The sequence below is a fragment of the Varanus komodoensis genome, unplaced genomic scaffold (genome assembly GCF_004798865.1).
Source record: "Varanus komodoensis strain SLA01 unplaced genomic scaffold, ASM479886v1 scaffold30, whole genome shotgun sequence".
Taxonomy (NCBI): Eukaryota; Metazoa; Chordata; class Lepidosauria; order Squamata; family Varanidae; genus Varanus; species Varanus komodoensis.
This window is the reverse complement of record NW_025335762.1, coordinates 10,113,970-10,133,696: the sequence shown is the minus strand read 5'-3', so window position 1 is coordinate 10,133,696 and position 19,727 is coordinate 10,113,970. Positions and strand designations below refer to the sequence as shown.

Sequence of the window (19,727 nt, the reverse complement as noted above, 5' to 3'; positions counted from 1 at the left end):
GCAGATTTAAGAGGAGAGAAACCGGAGTCTTGCACTGCCTCTGAAGAAAGACTAGCATCTTTTGGCCCTCCCCATCTCTCACCTAGTTAGCAACCATTCTATCAGGCTGCCTCACCTTTTCCATTCTAACTGCCTGTGATAAGGACTGTAACTTTAAGAACTGGTGCCTGAGTATGTTTCTCTCCCTTTTTTTCTTTGTGTGGCATTTCATTTTAGATATAGTTTAGATTATAAACCTAAAGGCAGAGATTATCTTACTCTTGATTATTGGTAAACTGCTTTGGGAATTTTTTAACCAAAGGACAGGATTAAAATAAAATACTGCAAATAAAATTACTATTTAAAAAAACTCAAGCCTCCCCACATGGCTTTCCAAGCTGCTTTTGAACCCATTTCCATAGCCTGATATATGCAAACAACAGGTAGCTTAACACACACAGTTCTGCATCTGAAGTGAGAACAGGATAAAAAGTAATACTTTGCCTACTGAAAGAAGATGGGTAAGGTTAACTTGAAATATTGAAATACTGTCTGCCCGCCTCTAATTTCCTTAGGTCAGGGCTTCTGAATCTGTGATAAACCCCCTGTTCTTGAGACAAGCCTGAAACTGCAAAGCCATGGACTGCTCTGCCTCAGTGGTTTTTCCATAGATGTCATTGATCACAGTGGAGATTTCTTTCTAGTAAATTTAGCTAGGATTGTGCTGTAAGCAACCCTAACCCTAACCCACCACACTCCGAGAAAAAAGATGCTGTGAACTCCCTTCTCTAAAGCTGGCCCTACGATACTTAAACATTACAACTCCCTGGGAAGCTTTTCAAACACATGATTCTTCTTTTGAACCAATGTTTTCGGCAACATTCCACTGGGCAGGTCTCGAGTTCAGACTTGCTTGCTTCGGTTCACACTGAGTTAAGAGGAGTGAGTCTCAGGACATTGTTCTCACCTAGGCTCAGTTGGTTATCTTCCTTTTTGGCTATCAAAGGCTAGTGCAGTCATTATGGAGGGACATGGAATTCCAGCCTGCAGACTGAATCTGGCTCATGAAAGGTCCCCAGTCAGAAATTAGAGATGAAGTGTTTTCCTCTCCTACTCCCCATGTTGAAAGGAAACTTTAAGCAGCCTCCATTGTCACCAGTGGAAGCTTTAAAAAGTCTAAATGCAGTGGGATGTGACAGAGTGAGAGCAAATAAGGTCTCGGCAATCGCAATGGGGCCACCTGATGGCCCTGCTACATGAGACGCCATGTTGTCCCCAGGCTGAAAAAGGTTCCCCAGCCTGGCTACAAAACTTCCACGCCTTTCGTACCAGTTTCTGGGGAGTAACACGTGGCAAAGGGCGAGTGGCTTTGTGACTTCCTGGTGTGCTTCCCCAAAGCATCTAGTTAGTCTGCGTGGGACCAGTTGGATCAGTTCCTCTACAGTTCTTAAGGCGGCAATCTTACGCACTCTTTTGTGGGAGTAATTCCCACTGAATGTCATGGGATTCATGTTCTAGTAATACTGTTGAGACTGCACTGCTGCTCCCAGTGATCTACTGGGGAAAAAACCCATCTCTGGAATCTTTAGGAATTCCCTCTTTAGGATTCACTCATCTGTGAATCCTTCAAAATGGCCTTCAAGTAATTCTCCATCGTCGTACCACTTTTTTAATTTCCCTTGTTCTGCGTCTCCCCGGCTTGCAACAAAACTAATCCAGAGATGTTTACAGACATGGGCTCTCTCTGATCAGTCCCTTCATGTATAAACATCACTAAGGTCCTTTTTTTCTCATTTGGTTCTTAATTTCATTCTCAGGCATGAACATGCCCTCAGTTAGGTCTCCTGTTCCCATTGTAAAATATTAGATTACAGACATGGCACAAATGCAGACAGCCACTTTCATCCTGGGGAGACCGTGGAAATGCTCCGGTCTGAGCCTAAATTGCAACTGAGGTCATGTTTCTAAAACTAACTGTGCATGTAAAGGAAGACAATGAGCATGCCAATGAGCAAAAGGAAGGTAGTTCCAAATTGCCAGTTTGCTGCTCTTGAACACTTATCTGTACACTATATACTTCGTATAGCATGTAGTTTAGCCTTCCAGCAGCTTTCATGGGTTGCAATTCCAGCATAAGTTGTGATTTATATTGGAAAATGAACGCAGACTTGTATCTTACCACTTATCATATTAGGTGTGCTATAGGCCAAATAGCAAATGGGTGGAGGAAGCAATTTAAACCAGGAAAACAATGCAGAGAGAAAAGGTCAACTCTTTCCCTCAGCATAGAAATACTGATCTGACCCACTCCCCACTGTATCGCTTTTATGTTTACCATTTTTAAACATTCAGGAGAATGAATCATGGGGCACTCCTAATCTCTTCTAGTTGGGGAAGGTTCCTAGTCCAAGTTCTACCCTTTCCCACTGCTTGAACAATAAAGGCCCTTAACATAACACAATTAACACAACGATTTATACAGCTGCATGCACGACAGTCTGCAAAGGAGCTAGTGCTGTACAATTCTATATGCTATGAGATGCCCCGGCCCTGCAAAAGCTCTGCAGGTAAGTTACAAAATGACATAGAGTAAATGGTGATGGGAAACATACCATACAGATTGGGAGGAAATTAGTGAACTGAGCAAACCATTTTGTTATAAGTTTAATGGGCTGCTTCCTTTTCACTGCTGCCAAGATCCTTCCTTCTATTGGCTTTCACTCCTCTGTATCCCATTCCAGGGTGCATATATACAACGATGCTTTCCCCTTCCTTATTCATACCCATCGCATCCTGCACACATCTATGCCCAGAGCCACTAATATGAATTAGAATGAACAATGCACACAGGAAAAGGCTGGAATTCTGTGCGCACTTTGCTTAGGAGTAAGCTCCATTCAACTCCTTATCTGAGAACTTATTTCAAACCAACATGCATAGGTTCTTCTTCTGTTGCATAGTTTAACATGCATAGTTAAACTATGTAATGTAAATTCATGTGATCTTAAAGTTGCACTATCACTGAAGCCTGCATCTTGCCGTATATTTCTCCTGGTGGGCAAACCAGCCTCCCAAGGGAAAAAACAAATGCCTTTTCTTTAACTTTCCACTCGTTGCCAGTTCTTACCTGAGAGCTTGCTGGCCATCCCTGCTTCCCCGCTGTTCTTTCTATGCCCTGCTCTAGCGCTATTTCTCTGGCATCGGAGCTCCCGTTTGCCAGTGGCTCCCTCCAGCTGCAAAAGGCCAAGCTGTTATGCTGTCTTGTAAACCTACACTGCTGCCACAGCCTCCCATTTTTCAGCATTGGAAGACAGTTCAGCCCAATGAGACAGACACGGTGAGCTTGTGACTCACCATCCCATGGAGAAAATAAAGCGCTTTTTCATTTCCCCTGCAGTTGCTACCAGGTGCAGTGAAGAAGCTGTGCACGTCCAGAGCTTGAGGCCACACAAACAGCTATTTTAATGTGCTATCTAGATTTCGTTAAATACACAGCAAGCGCATCATGCATCAGTGGCTGCAATGTCCGGGATCTGCCACAAATACAACACTTTTTCTTTTTTTTACCAAGAAAGCTTTTGCGTTAGGCAAACCATCTACAACACAACCTGCATCATTTGGCTGTGAGGTGCATGTAATGTACTCTTGCTGTTAGCCTGCATTCATCTCAGCCTGGCGAGGGGCCGAGGTTTGCATGTAAGGCTCCATTCGGTTGTTATTTCACACCTACAGTGTAGTAAAGGGAACAGAACTGACCGAATAGAACAAGCAAGACCCGTCTGCAGACCATGAGAGTCCTTGCTACTTACGATCTGAAGGCAGAGGGTTTGTGACAAGTGGAAGTGGGAGAAGCTGGGTGACAGCAGGCTGTGGCCCTTCAGCTTCTGGGGCTCCAGAGCCCCGTTTCACCATAGTTAGGACATCAGACAACTTGGCAGCTGGCATGAGACAGATGGAAGAACATGGAGAGAAAAATAACATAAACCAACAAAAATGGATGGAGCATGGGGAGGGCTAGGAATAAACGTAGAGAAATGGAGCAGATCAGTGGACTCCCCCACTTATTCAGGCTGTTGCCCCCTTTCCTCCTGAGCAACAACAGTAGCACCCCACCTCCGGACAAACCTCTTTTTGGTCTAAGTCTATTGCTCTACTACAAATTTAAAACAACCCATCACTGTCCCCCAGATCTTTCAACTGCCCTCGGGGGGCAGAACCACCTATTTTGTGAATCGTTGGATTAGATCAAGGAGAGGGGCCAGCAAAGAATCCCACTAACTCTCATTAGAGGTCGAGGAGCTCCTCAAGGCACTGGATGTTACAAAGGTGCCCGGTCCTGATGAGTTACACCCAGAGGTACTTTGGGAGAGCGTGGGGATATTCTCACTCCCACTGGCCTCCATTTTTGAGGCCTTGTGGAGAACGGGTGAGGTTCCAGAGGACTGGAGGGTGGCATCAGTGGCCTCAATCTTCAACAGGGGTAGTAGAAGGGGCATGGGGAATTACACAGCAGTTACCCTTACGTCCATTCTGGAGAAGATGATGGAAAGGCTTGTAATAGGGAAATCTCTACTAACTAGACAGGGAAGGGAGGTTGGCGCCATGCAACATGGCTTCTGTAAAACCAGGTCCAGCCAGATAAACCCAGTGGAATTCTATGACAAGGTTTCAAGGTGGCTAGATGGAAGGGATGCAGTGGATGTGGTTTACCTGGATTTCAGCAAGGCCTTTGACAAAAGTGCTGCATGATATCCTGGTTGAGTTCTGGGATAGACCAATGCACTGTCCAATGGATTAGGGCATGGATGACAGGCAGAAAGCAGAGGGTAGCTCTGGAGGGCAGGAAGGAGCAAAGCTCAGGGAACCAAGGTTCAATTTGGATGCCAGGAAGCACTTCCTGACAGTTAGGACCCCTCGAGTATGGAATGGGCTTCCACAGGAGGTGGTTGAAGCCCCATCGGTGGGGGTGTTCAAGGATAGGCTGGACATGCACATGGTAGGCATGTCATGAGTGGAGCCAGTTGGAGCTGGGGGTCAAACTAGATGGTCCAGGAGACCCCTTCTGTCTCAGGCTGTTTCTGCTTTCCAAACAGTTAATTTAAAAGTAATGTCTCAAAGAGTCCATATAATACAGATAGCTTTAATACTCTCATCCGATGTGGGTTTTCCACCATGCCTAATACATCAGACTTTGGCAACTAGGATGGCACATGGGAAAGAAGGAAAGAGGGGAAAACAAACAGAATGGTAAAATGCAGAGAAAGAGTGAAGAGAAAATGAGAGAGGCCTAGAAAAAAAACATAAGAGCATCTTTTTGATGCTGAGGGGCGGGGCAAGCACTGGGTCACCCTAGATATGTTGTTCTTTCATGGATTAGAGGTTCTTCCAAACAAGGGTTTCATCTTGCCATCACCTTGCCTCATTCACGAAATTTTACAGTGGGGGTCTAGATATGATTGACTTCCACTCATAGCCTTCTCATGTCTTCCTACCTGTTCTTCTGTTATATTTTTAATGAGAAAAATCCATTAAGGGAGGGGGAGGGATTACTGAGCAGTGCCTTGCCTTCCAATTCCTAGCACTGGGAGTCCTCCATCTGGAAGTACCCCAATAATAGCACAACTAATACTCTTCTTAGAACTGTTTCCAGATCAAACCATTTTATGTTTCAAAATTTAGCAAGTATGAAATAATGAGGGGCTAACATAGGAGGGGCACATACTCTGCCCTTCCTTCAATACACCAGTCCCTGCCAGCAGCACCTTGACTTTCCTGAGCTCAGCAAGTGGGTCTGGGAGGGATCATAAAACTAGACTCTGGGGCCAACCAGTGGAGATGACCAGTAGGAGGTTCAGAACAGACCAAGTGAGGCCCTTCTTCAAATAGTTAAAGTACTGTTACCATCTTCATCATTAATTTTTATACCACCCCACAGCTGAAGCTCTCTGGGCAGTTGACACTGTTCAAACAGTTAAGAATAAAATTAAAATAATGGGGTGTGGGGGCAGAAACCATCAAAAAGTTTTAAACAGCTAAAAACAGCGGATAAAAATGGACAATAAAAAGACCTAAGAAAAGATTGACTCTCCGAAAGACAAGAAACAGCAAAAGAGAAGGGTGGTTGTCCTCAGGTCCCTAGGTAGGCAAGTAAGTCTTTAAAAGCCTCAGAGAAAAGGGCTGTCTTAACCTGATGCTGAAAAGATGACAGATTCAGTGCCAGCTGAGTTGCAGTGGGGAGGTGATTCCATAGATGGGAACCAGCACCAAGCAAGTCCTCCTATTAAACTTCCACAACCGTGAAATGCCTTACCCACATCCACTACCTTGGATAACTTTAAAAGGGGATTGGGCAGATTCCTGGGGGAAGAGCCCCCCCCCCCCCCCCGCATTTCAAGGTGGACACATGAGTACATGTAACTGTCACAATGACAACATGATCCGAGGCAACGTTTTATTTAATTATTTAAAACTTTTGTATACCGTCCACTACCATGTGGTCTCGGGCAGGTTTTATACTAAAACAAAGTGGAGCACAGCATCCATGCTATACAATAAAACCCCACTTATAGTCACAATCTAACCCTTAAAATACTGGGGAAATACAAAGGTTTTGGCCAGGTGCCAAAAATAAGGTGTTGGCACCAGATGAACCTCTCTGGGGAGCATATTCCGCAACCAGGGCACCACCAGAGAAGGCCCTTCTCTGGGGAACCACCCTCTTAATCTCCTTCAAGGAAGGCTCCTGAGGAAGGACCTCTGATCCAGATCTTAAGGGGCAGGAAGGAGATGCTCCTTCAGATAACCAAGTCATGAATTTGTATGCTAGCTGCTGGGAAACATGGGTGGGAGGGTGCTCTTGGGCTCCCATCCTGCTATGGGCTTCCCATCAGCACTTGGATGGCCACTGTGTAAACAAATGCTGGACTAGATAAAATTTCAGCCTGGTCCAGCATCGCTCTTACATCTTTATGTTGATCCCTTTCAGGCTGTCACGAGCGTTCTCTCTTTTCCCCCATGCCTCTCCTTTCCCCTTCCATGCAGATTAAGGTGAGAGGCTTTTATTAAATTAGGCTAGCCAGAGTGGATAATATAAAGGCTGTTAGCAAGAAGCATCCATCCAGTTAACGATCCCTCTAATTGTTTAATTAGTTCTGCGCATTTCAGAAAGGTGTTTTCAACTTGAATTCACCTTCTTCCTTCCTCATCAAATGGAACTCGCTCCACTTTCAGGGATGTTCATGCTGCTTGTGGAACAAATGATGGAGATGCTGGACATTCAATTGGCCCGCTCGTTTGATATGGCCTTGAACCACTGGGTTAAGCAAGTGACACCTCCCCGCCCCCCATCCTCCCTGCTCTACCATGTCTTTCCCTGAACCAAAGAGAGTCTGGTTCTCACCAGCTGCTTAGCTGATAGACTTTGGTAATTTGGATCAGCGTTCTGATCCTACCTCTTCTTACAGTTCAGATCCAGAGTCTGAAGTATCCACTTCGGAACGCTGCAGTTTAGGGAAAGCAGGCTCCATCCCTGCACCTATTTCCACAGTCAACATGTTAAAGGTTGGCCTGGGAAAGCTGGTGGACTAATTTGAAATACAACTGGCTGGTGGGGGGAAAGAGATGTATTACATAATGGAGTATTTCCCCCCTATGAGCCCCACCACCATCACTTATTGAGGTTCTTCCCTAGTGTTGTACCGTAGTTTTTCCTGCATGGGCCTGTTTTTGCCTAGGGCATACATGCAGGTTAAATGGCACAGTCTGCGAATGCTCTCGCTGTGTTTGTCTAGATCAGCCTTTATAACCGGGTCTAAGTTAACTTATACTAAGAGCTGTTTTTCCCCTTAAGAGTGAAACATGGGTAAGTCACACAAAAATAATGAAAAATGCATGGTTCACTATAGTGAGAATCAAATGCCCGCCTGAGCTTTCCCTGACTCAGCAAGAAAGTGTTGTTACACCACTCTGGGGTTCCCTGCTTGTGTGCGCAGGAATTCCAGATTACAATCTTTCTCAAATCATTATGCAGCTAAGCTCCCCGTAGCATATCACTCAGGGGAACTGCGTCTGTTTAAATGCAAGGAGTTTCTGGAGTGTGTGAGTGCATGCAGGAGAGGAAGAGAAGTGAAAAATAGAGAGGACGTTGCAGAATGTGTGTGATACGCTGGGTACATGCAGGCAATACCTGCTACTTACACTGGAAAGGATTTGCAACACCTGAGGAAGGGCTGGGCAGAGGGATGGAGGGCTTTGGCTCTTCAGCATCGGGGGTCTCAGAGCCCCTTTTCACCATGCCTAATACATCAGACAGTTTGGCAGCTGGGATGAGACGAGGGAGAGAATGAATAGAAAACAAAGCAGAAAAAATTAACAGAAAAGGGAAACCAATACACAATAAAGAACCAGGAAGAAGTTAGAGGAAGGATCTTGCTTAAGGAATATGGCATTTTACATGTAAGGAGGGATGTGGCTTAACGACTTTAATTGCCTAATTTACTTACATTTCAAGTATTAATTAGAGGATTAATGCCCTTGATTAATTAGGGAATACTAGTTCTTTTTTTTTTCATCTTTGGATAAATGATCGTATAAACAATTACATTTGTTGCTTCTCAGGAAAGATGGGCCGGGCAGAGTTCAGGATTCTTTGGGAGTAAATAATTTGTCCGGAGAATGACATAGGTTAAGAGCAAATGTGTGTGAGCAAAATCCTTTGAGATTCTCAGCATGTATAAAGGGTTGTGTATTCAGGATCAAACCTGATTCCTACAACCACCTCTTAAAACTACCACCCTCTTTTCGGACTGCATATTGATTGATTGATTGATTGATTGATTGATTGGACTTCTATGCCGCCCCATTCGCCGAAGCCTTGGGGCGGCTCACAGTCATAAATAAGTAATGCCAGTGGTGTTAAATAACGCCAACAGCAGTGAGTGAAAGCAAAGTTGGCGAAGTGAGTATGATGTCTCAGCGGCCAGTCTGTTCAGCAGTCCGTCGTATCATATGCAACTTACACTGGAGCGGAAGAGCATTTGCAACAACAGGAGGTGGAAAGGGCAAAGTGGTGGAAGACTTTGGGTCTTCTGCTCCTGACTGCCCAGAGCCTCGTTTCACCATGCGTAATACGTCAGAGAGTTTGGCAGCTGGGGTGGGACAGATGGGAGCAGGGAGGGCAAGACAGGGAAAGAAACAAATTTGAAAATGCAGGGTGGAAAAGAGAAGTATTAGGAAGATTAAGTAGAGAATGTAATCAGGACAAAATGACATACAGGGAAAGCTCTTCTAATATTATTCACACATTCCTAGCTTAATTATAGCCTGCTTAATATTCTCCCTAGAACCCTTTTTTGTGGAAGCAAAGAATCATATTAATTCTTTTTAAAAAGAAATTCCTCTAACGTTTTATTCCCATCCTGTAAGAGTCTCTTCTCTGGCTCTTCCTAGCCTAGAGTATGCTGCATACAGACTCACCTGCGTGTTTGAATGGCTCACTTCATTCTGTGAAATATGCTTAGCAAAGGAGAGCAGCCCATATATAAGACATTTCCCTGCTCCTTTTCTATTCCACCTACATGGTCGCCATTGTTTTTAAGCATTTGCAAAAGTAACACAAAGCATTTTGTCACATGAAATGTTTTCATGCAGGATTGGGAAAAGAAAACATTATTAGTGTTGCAGGACTTTTGATCCTTATATAATTCAATCTACTCTTTTAAAGGAACGTGAAGCACATCTCCCATCCTTGCTAGTGGATGCCCCACCCCAGAAAAAAACTTGTTCATCTTCAGCAAAGGAGACTAGAATCAGGGTAAGTGTCAAGGGTAGGCACGAGTGGGCATCTGCCAAGGGCTCACATCCCAACAGGGCACACCAGGCAAGAGTGCCCTGAAGCTGCTCCTTCTCTTCACTATTGCAGCCTGCTGGTTCACCTCCCTTTTGCTCTAGCCCAGGGAACAGCGATGCTGACAAAAGAAGCAGGAGAGGCCACTGACCCTCTCCTGCTAAGGAAGCAATTGTTAGCAATTACGAGAAAGAGGGAGAGGAGCAGTCGCAGCTGGTGGCGAGAAGGCAGACCTGTTGACCAGAAGAGCTCATCGAGGGTATCTTGCCCAAGGACCCTCAAAACTCTGAAGCCAGCACTGACTGGATCCCAGCGAGATCAAATGCAACAAGCTATAACATTTGTCTTCTTCAGAAGACCTTCTAAAGTGATTACGGAGACCCTCTAGAATTTTCACCCAGACCAACTTTTCAGTGCTGCAAACCCGGGTAACTATCCACTACTTACTCTGGGGAGATGAAAGGTTTGCAACAGCTGAAGTTGTGGAGGGTGGAGAGACTGAAGTCGTTGGCTCTTCAGCTTCTGGGGGCCCTGAGCCCCTTTTCACCATGCCTAATACATCAGACAGTTTGGTAGCTGGGACAGCACAGGTGAGAGAAGACAGGGAAGGGGAGAAAGAAGAGAAAGCAAATACAATGGAAAAAGAACCAGGGAATAAAGAACACTGAAAAGATGAGTTAGGAAACAGGAACATTAAATGAGGAGGGTCCTTTAAAGTCACACCTAATCTCCCTGCCCCACCAGGAACCAACACAAAAACTGTGCTCTTACCTAAACATTCGTGGCTACTAATGCCATATAGACAAAGCTGAGGTCCCATTGAAATCAGTGGTCCAAGGCAGGATGAGACTCAGGTCAATGGAATTAACTTAATTTTGTTCCAACTCTAATATTTATTCATGCAGTCAGGGTGTTTTGTTTTCTGTGTTTGTTCTCCAGAACATAGCTGAGCTCAGATGTAACAGGTGATCGTGCATCCTCACAATGTGATAGAGCATGCAGAGGCCTCAGGGTCATGGACCCTGTCTGCTATTTTATATACCAGTGATGGCGAACCTTTTAGAGACCGAGTGTCCAAACTGCAACCCAAAACCCATTTATTTATCACAAAGTGCCAACACTACAATAAAACCCGAAAACTGAGGTTTTTGTTCAGTAAAATGATGCAGATGCTGGGGTGACTTGGCTCGCGTGCTGACAGAGAGGGCTCTGCATGCCCACTGTGGCACGGGTGCCATAGGTTCACCACCACCACTGCCCTAACCCTTCCCTGGTGCACTAAGGCTAAAGTTCCATTGAAAAGAGGGGGATTTTGAAAAAGCCTTCCTTGAGTAGCTTTTCTTGCACATCTCATCATTTCTGCACATTCTAAGCACATTCCAAGTATCAAAATCAAGACAGGACACCTCATTTTTCTAACCACCACCCAATGATGGTGAACCTTTTAGAGACTGAATGCCCAAACTGCAACCCAAAACCCACTTATTTATCGCTAAGTGCCAACACTACAATAAAACCCCAAAACTGAGGTTTTTGTTTGGAAAAAACAACTCACAGCCAGTCCAAGCAATATCCTTGGCAGCGCACTGACTGGCCATGTGAAAGCTCGGACGAGTCGCGGCTAATGAGCCCCAGCTCGTGACGTCATTGTCTGGCGCCGCTACTCCTTTCCGAGCCTGCGCATTGGCCCCTACGTGCGCTGTTATCCAATGCTCAGCTGCTGGGGCGATGCTGGGGCGACTTGGCTCGCATTCCGACAGAGTGGGCTCTGCCTGCCCACTGTGGCACACGTGCCATAGGTTCGCCACCACTGTTATATACCAGTGGAGGAGATTAAAACCCTTTGCTTCTGTTTTAAACTAACCACAGTACCCTGTGATGTCCAAACTCAGGAAACAGGTTTTTGAAAGTTACACTTTGTGATCAAGCCAGGATCTGAAACCTAATCTAGCTTCTTCTCAAACGGCAGTTCAAACCAAGGGTAGGCAACTTAAGACCTTTCAGATATTTTGACCTACAACTTTATCACCCAGTTCAAACAAACCAGTTTCTCAAGTTCAGTTGTCGTCAGGAACTGTGGTGGGTTTAAAATCCAAAGTGGATTATTTCAGTCCTTCAAAGATGATGGTTTCCACCCCCTCCCCTGATGTACAGCAGACAAGGAGGGGGAGTGATCAAGTCCATGTAGCAGGAAGCATTGTTTCCAGTTACATCTGAAGTGGGCTGCAGCTCGGGAGAGGTATCGTCAGGTATCATCCACAACGAGTGAAAACTGGAGGTGAGGAACACAGGGACTGTGTGACTTACAAGCAGCAGCAATAGCAGCGGCAGCCGATGGCATCAGTGATGACTGCAGACTGGGAGAAAGTTCAGGGGCTGTTCCGAGATTCACCTGGCTTTTTACAAGCTCATTATCAGTGGTCTTAACTGGGCAGAATGGTTGACAGATGAAAAAGAAAACGAACAAAGAAAAACAATGAAAGAAAGAAAGAAAATGTCCCCAAGGAAAGTGACAATTCTGGTGGGAGAAAAGTGGAGACAGAGGACAGGAAAGCAGAATATGCATTAACCGGGAAGGAAAGGAAGGATGGAGAAATGGAACCAAAAAGAGGGAAAATATATATATAGGAGGCATGGACAACATCTAACTAGAGGACTTGACTGGGAATAACAACGAATCACAGTGTTTGTATGCTTCTCCTATGTATTCAAAGCAATTCTTATACCATTATTCCAGCAATTCTAGTCCTGTATTGTTATCCTCATTTTGCAAATGGGAAGGAAAGACTGAGGCTAAGAGACAGTGGCTGGCTTAAGATCATCAAATGCGTGAAAGGCCAAGCTGAGATTTAAACCCATGACGCCCGGTCGTCTCAGGCTCTTAACCATTACCTGGTTCAATAACACGGGCAGTTAAGTCACCTTGTTTTCCTTGCATTCCTGCTAAGCTGCAGAGCAGCTCCGCTGGAATGCACATGGGCATGCTTTGGGTCCTTCAGGGCAGGAAGGGAAGACCTCAAAATTCCGAAGTTATAAAATTCAAATAAGCCAATTTAACAACATCACATCGCCACTTACAAGCTTACCCAGAAATTGAATCAGACAAAATCTGAATATAAGTAAGTTAGCACTTCCTAACAGAATTAAGTTAATCTTGTGCTGTCTTTGTTATTGAAAGCCCAGAGTGATGCGGGAGTCTTCGCTTTCCCTCTCCCCACTGACCACCCCCCTATCTGGCATATCCTTCACAGCTTAGTCTGCCTCTTCTCTCTCTTCCCAGCCCTTCCTTACTCTTTTTGTTCTTTTTCAATCCAGTTTTCCCCCCAGTGTGTCCAAAGGACATGTCCTCCCCAAAACATACACCCTTCTTGGTATGCAGTTTTAGTGGGGCTAAAATTTAATCTTTGGAAAAAATATTTTCATCTTCATGAAAAAATGCCCACAGAACGCAACTCCATCTTTGTGTTAACCCTGCAACTTCCTAGTAGCCTGGACAGGATTCCTCTGTAGTGAATGCTGGCTTGCAAGGCTACTTGCATTTCATTCTTCCTGGAACCACCAGACCAGACCAGCCCTGAACTTGTAACTAGAAGCAGCACAGACTAGGTCAATATTCTAGAAAATGCAGGTCTAGCCTGATCACAGGTATCTTTGTCCAGAGAAAGAGCTGCAGCTTCTTACAGAAGCCCCACACTGTGCTAATTTAAGAAATTGGGCCCAATTGCTCAAGAGAAAATAGGCTTCCCTCCTCTGGCATTATTGGGAGTGTTTTCTGAGACTCAGAGCTGCCATGTAACAACCTCCACTACTTAGAAACAAAAATGTGATTTCGGAGCAGAGCAAAAATGAGCCCACACAGGATGCAATTCCAAAGCACACCTGCCTGGGAATTAACTTCTGAGTAGACAAACACACTGTTGGACGGAGAAGGCCCCCTTGCCCTCCCCTCAGAACAAGCAAAAAACTTATCACACAATTCTGAACATAAAGGGAACACATCGAACCCTTCTTTACTTCCACAGCAAAGATATTCACAGTAACAGGAAATGTTTGCTTTGTTCAATTTGCAATGCTCTGTAATCCCTCTGGAAAGAAACCAGAAACAGCTGCCTCAATATTTGCTTTGTCTGCCAGGGCCAAAGTCGTACAGCCTGCTACTCCAAGCAGCTGCATGACACAATCTGAAAGAGGTGTCTCAGCCTGCTATGGCACTGGTCTTCACCAGAAAGGCCAGGACCTAGAAGCAGGTTGAGGACCAATCGTAGGTCAATTACAGCAAAGGCCCCACTGCTCTTTTCTCTTCTGGGATGTGTGTGTGTGTTCTGTTGCTTTATCAAGAAAAAGGAAAGATGCCCACAGAGGGAGAGGGAGAGATGACCCCAAGCAAAGGAAGATAGCTCCTTTATTTTTAACAATTAATAAACAGCTAAAGAGAGATTGTGGATGGGGGCATAGCTTTTTCAGTGCAAGCTACACCTGTAAAAGCCACCTCTTCGGACTTCCAGGGGAATGATGACTTGATGAAGCAGCAGCGAATGTTGCTGCTTTCTGCCTTATCATGTTGGGATGATTATAAATTGCCCTGATGGGTGTTTACCTCTCTAAATGACAGGTGAGTGTCAAGACTTGTTTGCAGCTCTGATTTCATTGAGGTGGCCTAAGAAGGTAATGCTGGAGACAGTAAAAAAGAGTCTGCCTTCCCCACACTTACTTTTTCTTTTCTTTTTATCATTCTTTCAGTTTTATTATTCTTTTTATATTATGACATTTTCTTTGCCAAGGGAACAGCACACCAATTTGCTGCAGCTTGAACTCTTAAGGCATTTTTGTTTGCATATTTTGAAGGGACTCCAAAACAGATAATCTCTTGTTGACAGACAGAGTCTTATTTGCAAAGCTGTTAAACGTCTGTACTCTAGAACTAAGCATTACGAATACTGCAAACTAACCTTGGTATGAAAATACTAGCTGGGTAAATTTTCATGCTTAATTGTGTTTTTTGAATTGAGGAGGACAACAATGGTGCTTTTTGGACACCATTTTTCTGTGCTGAGACTTGAGGTTATGATTTTGGTTGTGGTCCAGATTTTAAGGTACTTCTGATTCTCTGTTTGGAAAGGACTTTGAAAGGGATACACTTCTACTTAATTTTGCAGCTGTAAATTGTCTGATGTTTTAATTCAACAATCCTGGACATTATAAATTGACCTTGGCTGAAGCTCACTGTAGCAGAAAAGATGTTCTCTCCCCTTTCGTTGCTGGTTGTTCAAGCTGGGAGTCTTTTTGTTGCTGTTTTTGATCTAACCTACACAGGATTTGCCCTAAGGAACAATGTTATCTCCCTGGGACTTGGGGTTTTTCTGCTAGTCCTGGCTCCCCTTATGAATAAAAAATTAGTGATCCTAAAGAACAAAGAACAAACATGATATACTATGAGAAGACCATTAGGTCCACCTATTGGCCTTGGAGAAGACTGGAGGTCAATGCCCTTTTCTATGAAAGTTGGAACAATGCCTCTTTTTAATAAACTAATTCAAAATAATATTTTAACACAGATGGAATGGGACTAATAATTCTAATATTGACAGATGGCTGACTAACTAGCATTACCCGCTTTTGTCTTTTGTCCTTTCTCCCTCTCTTCCCCCTCCCGTATTTTTTCCTTTTTTTCCCCTTTTGTCTTTTTGACTCTCCTCCTCTAACTCTTCTGCTTTAAGCTGTACTGTCAAATTGCAGTTTAGTTATAGGTATGAAGAAATATGAGAAGAGAAGAGAAGAGAAGAGAAGAGAAGAGAAGAGAAGAGAAGAGAAGAGTTAATGTGAGAAGGAAATCTGAATTGGAAACCTGGAGAGCTGATGACAGAGATAGTTGTCTGAGCTCCTTAGATTGAGTTTTAGAGACAGAATGAAGATATTAATTGATATTAATGCATTGATTTTTTTCTTTTAAGAGAATCAAAGCAGTTTTTCATGAGTCTTAAAAATATATTGTCAGAGAGCCTTTCAGGGAATATGTCAGATAAGAATGCAGCTGGTTCTGGATGGAGACCACCGGAGTCCTCAGCAATCGAAGAATGGAGAAACGGATTGGTGGCGCATGGTGCACATTCCTCTCAAGATTGTGAGAGGAATGTGCAGCATGAGAAGTGGATCTGAGGTGTTTAAAAAAGACAGGGAAAGCTGCGGAGGATCTGAAGTGATTGGAGGACCTGCTGCATAGATTAAGGATTTTTTTTTGTATTACTTTTTTATGGAGTGTTGATGGATAGATTCTGAGGGCTGATTGTACGGGTTGGACCTGTATCGAATTCCCTTGGCAATTTTATCTACTTCAGCTTGCTCTGTTTATTATAGTTGTTTTGCTTTCAAATAAAAGACAAAAAAGGCCTCCTCTTCTACACCATTAACAACAATACAAGATCTCTGCTCTCTTTTGTTTCTGGCTATCCCAAAGAGATAAGACAGAAAATAGTGGATCTATATGTAATTGCTTTTCTTACTCTCCTGTAAAAACATAATGCCCACAATCAAACCAGAAGCATGATACTTGAGGAGGGGGTGAGAACCTCACCTATTTTTCCCCTCAAATTCCACTTTTCCTGAGGTTGGGCAGGGGAGAGAAAAAGCCCCCACCGACTCCACTGGAGACTTTATTCCCCCAGCACATGGAATTCCAAGATAAGCAGGTGGAGGAAATGCTTAAGCCCCCTTCCAGGAACCCATGGTCCCTATCTGAATTGGGGTCACTTGCTCTCATGAAGATGTAAATAAGCCACAGTGACATTATGAGTGACTAGAAGAACAATTATCTCAGCTCAGAGCGTGTTACCTTTGGCTTCCCTGAAAATGTTTATAGCAAAATAAGTAAACAAATGAGAAGCTGCAATGTACCATGAAGCTGCTGGTAACATCCAAACCCAGGTTCTTGGCTTACTGATCCCTCTACATGCCAGGTCTATAAACTAGTGCTTGTTTCAACCTTCCTCTTTAGGATAAGCACACTAGGCTGCCAAGTGTGGACAAGCTTTAGTTTTCTAGTTAATTCAGCTGTTCATGCTAATGGAGAAAAATAACCAGGAATATATGATTTGCAATGCAACAGCATGTTCATGGTAAGCAAAGATTTGCCAGAATTCTGGTTCACTGAGATATGTGGATATAGCTATTCTAAGTCGTTGCATACGACTTTAAAACCCACGGAATCCTTTTTCCATTTATCCCAGTTTTGTTTTCTTCTCTTACCATTCTCCCTAAAAGGTTCTCTCTCTCCCCCCCCCCAATCCTGCATTCCCCACTTCTCCCATGCATTGACGTATACGGCTTCCAAAGATCCATTTATGCCAAACAGTCAGGAGGGCTTTTGCCAGCTTGGCATCACATGAAATGGGCTGTCTATCTGGCTGACCCTTTAAAGCTGTTACCTTTCGTGTCCTCATCCTCTATGGTGGTGTTTGTGCTGTCAGATGATTCCTGTGGAAACATACAGGGGTAGAAGGAGGAGAAAACAAAATGTTAGTGGGTTTGGCCAGAAATAAGTCCCTGAGAAGGCGTTACAGAACTTGAATTTGCAGCCAAAGTAACCATCTGGACAGGTGAAAAGAGGGACCACAGAGAGCTCAAAAGACCAGCATCTAACAAACAAGTCAGCATTACAGCCACTCTTTCTTCTCTCTTCTGCTTCTAAGAGAAGCATCTCTCAACTACTTTTTCCATTGCAGGGAAAACAAGGGCCTTAATCTGCACCTTCAGCATTATCAAATCCTGGATTTTCTCTTCTTCAAAATACACCAGAATCTTTTATTTAAAAAATTAAAACCAAGTCTAATTTCTTTAAAAATCTTTAAAACCAAGTCTAATTTCTTTAAAAATCTTTAAAACCAAGTCTAATTTCTCTTCCCTTTCAAATGGCTGCTTGAAAATAGCTCCACCCGGCAAGATGGCTTTAAATAACATTGGTTTACAAATTACACAGAATGTGGAAAACAGAAGTGGGACACACTTGCCCTTTTGCTTTCTTGCTTCTGAAAATGAAAGCTCATCAAGCTCACCTGTAGCCCCCGTGATGCTCACAGATCTTGCTACAAAGTGGACCTGCCGTTCCCATCATGAATGATGCCTCAGAAACAGGAAAAGTGGACCCACAATTGCCTTGTATGTCTCGAGGACCACACAGACCTTAACAGCTTGAGATAGTCGCATTTTAGCTGAAGCGGAGACTGCCCTTTACATGGTACCTACAGCAATCTTCCATATTTGCAGGTTTAAACAGCATGGCAATTTAAACAGCATGGCAACAAGCAAATTCCTCATTCCTCAGAGCTATCACTAATATTTCTCTTAACCCCCACCCAAAGAAAGGATGTTGGGATTCAATGCACGAATATTTTGGAGTGCTAACAGACGTGAACACACAGTGGTAGTAGCAGTAGGAAGAGCAACACCACCAGCCAAAAAAATTGAGTAGCAACGAGCAGAGAATGGCTGTTTCTCGGTGGTGCTTTCTGAGGCTGTTTTGCTATGGGGGTTTTTCTCATTCGTGCTCCAAGCTGTTGGCAAATAAAATATCCAAGACCTCCACCAAAATCCACAGTGGCATTTCCAATTCCTTATCTATAGTGGCTGCATTTGGATGGTTGATGACAGCAAGCAGTATTTTATGATCCCGCCATAGACATTTGAGGTGAAGCACTTCTCTGCTCGCCTCTCTTCGCCCTACTCTGACCACACAGCCTGGGAACTATGGCACAGAGTCCATTAACAAACCAAGGAAACAGCCCGTGACTGCTCAGACTTGATGCTGATTCATGGCTTCTAAAACCATTTTTTATGAAGCCTGGGACAATCGTTTGAACGTGGCCCATGAGGCTTTTGGGAGCCATGAGTGAATAACCTCTCTCCTCCCTTAAAAGGAAGTGTAATCCATTGCTACTTCACTAGAAGACCAAGACAGGCCTTTGCACAGTGCAGAGCAGGGCTATTCCAAGGCATTTTCATTCCTGAAGCTAAGAAGTTGGCTCCCCCTCTCATTCGATGTTCAAAATTGTCCAGATGGCAGCTGTCTTTTTTTCCCCCAACACCCGTGAAGGGGACAGCGTATTCTACCTCACCCAAAGGCAGGAGTCTATTTTAAGGAGCACATGAATGGCCATGTGGCACACAGCTCTCTCTTCCAACACCTTTGCTGCTGTCTCTTAGCATCTGCCAGCTGAGGCAACTGTTCATATATCTCTCGCCTTCGACCTCACCCAACAGCTGGGTCAGACTTCATGCAGCAGTAATAAATCATAGGTGAAGGTAGTGAAACAGAGCATCTGGAGAGATTAAAAAGGTATGACACCAGCTCTTTTCAGCATCTTCACATGGTCCATAACAGACTCATGGAACGGATGGCCACAGGACGTGGTAACAGCCAGCAGAACTTTCAGCGGGCAATAAGACAACTTCAGGGAATATCAGTGGCTATTAGTCATGATGGCGATACAGAGTCTGCAGGTGCAGAGATGGTCTACCACAGAATATTAGTTGCTGGAGAACCGTAATGGGAAAGGCCTATTTTATGTCCTGCTTGTGGGCTTTCTAGCAGCATCTGTTTAACCACTGCAGGCCACAGGATGCTGGCAAAACTGATCTTTGGTCCGGCACAGCAGGTACTCCTTGCATCCTCCTGAGCTTCCTGCATTTGTCTTCGTGGAGAAACTTCCATGGTGTTATGAGAAGATGAGGATCCCATCCATACTTTCACCATAAGGAGAAATCTAGCACAAAAGCTGTGTGTCTGTACGTGCATGTTTAATTTTCTCCAACCCACCCATTCTCCCAGCAAATGTACCCCAAGAAGTTTTTTAAACTTATTTCCTCCAATTGAGCCTTAGGATGAAGTTTTCTTCTCCAAACCATCAGTTTT

At 44.2% G+C, this 19,727-nt stretch overlaps 1 protein-coding gene across 10 annotated transcripts in view; it reads right to left on the bottom strand.

Annotated features, from left to right (window-relative positions):
- The window catches only part of CAMK2B (calcium/calmodulin dependent protein kinase II beta), a 204,059-nt gene that overhangs the window by 8,234 nt on the left and 176,098 nt on the right, over positions 1 to 19,727 (bottom strand). For 9 of the 10 annotated variants that reach the window (XM_044437287.1, XM_044437289.1, XM_044437288.1 and 6 more), the window contains 6 exons: positions 17,245 to 17,293; positions 12,131 to 12,250; positions 10,271 to 10,399; positions 8,997 to 9,125; positions 8,176 to 8,298; positions 3,789 to 3,917 (listed from right to left, as the gene is read on the bottom strand). In XM_044437287.1, coding sequence (XP_044293222.1) covers positions 3,789 to 3,917; positions 8,176 to 8,298; positions 8,997 to 9,125; positions 10,271 to 10,399; positions 12,131 to 12,250; positions 17,245 to 17,293 — 679 coding nt within the window. The remainder of the gene's footprint in view (positions 1 to 3,788; positions 3,918 to 8,175; positions 8,299 to 8,996; positions 9,126 to 10,270; positions 10,400 to 12,130; positions 12,251 to 17,244; positions 17,294 to 19,727) is intronic. The other variant, XM_044437296.1, reaches the window with a different exon arrangement.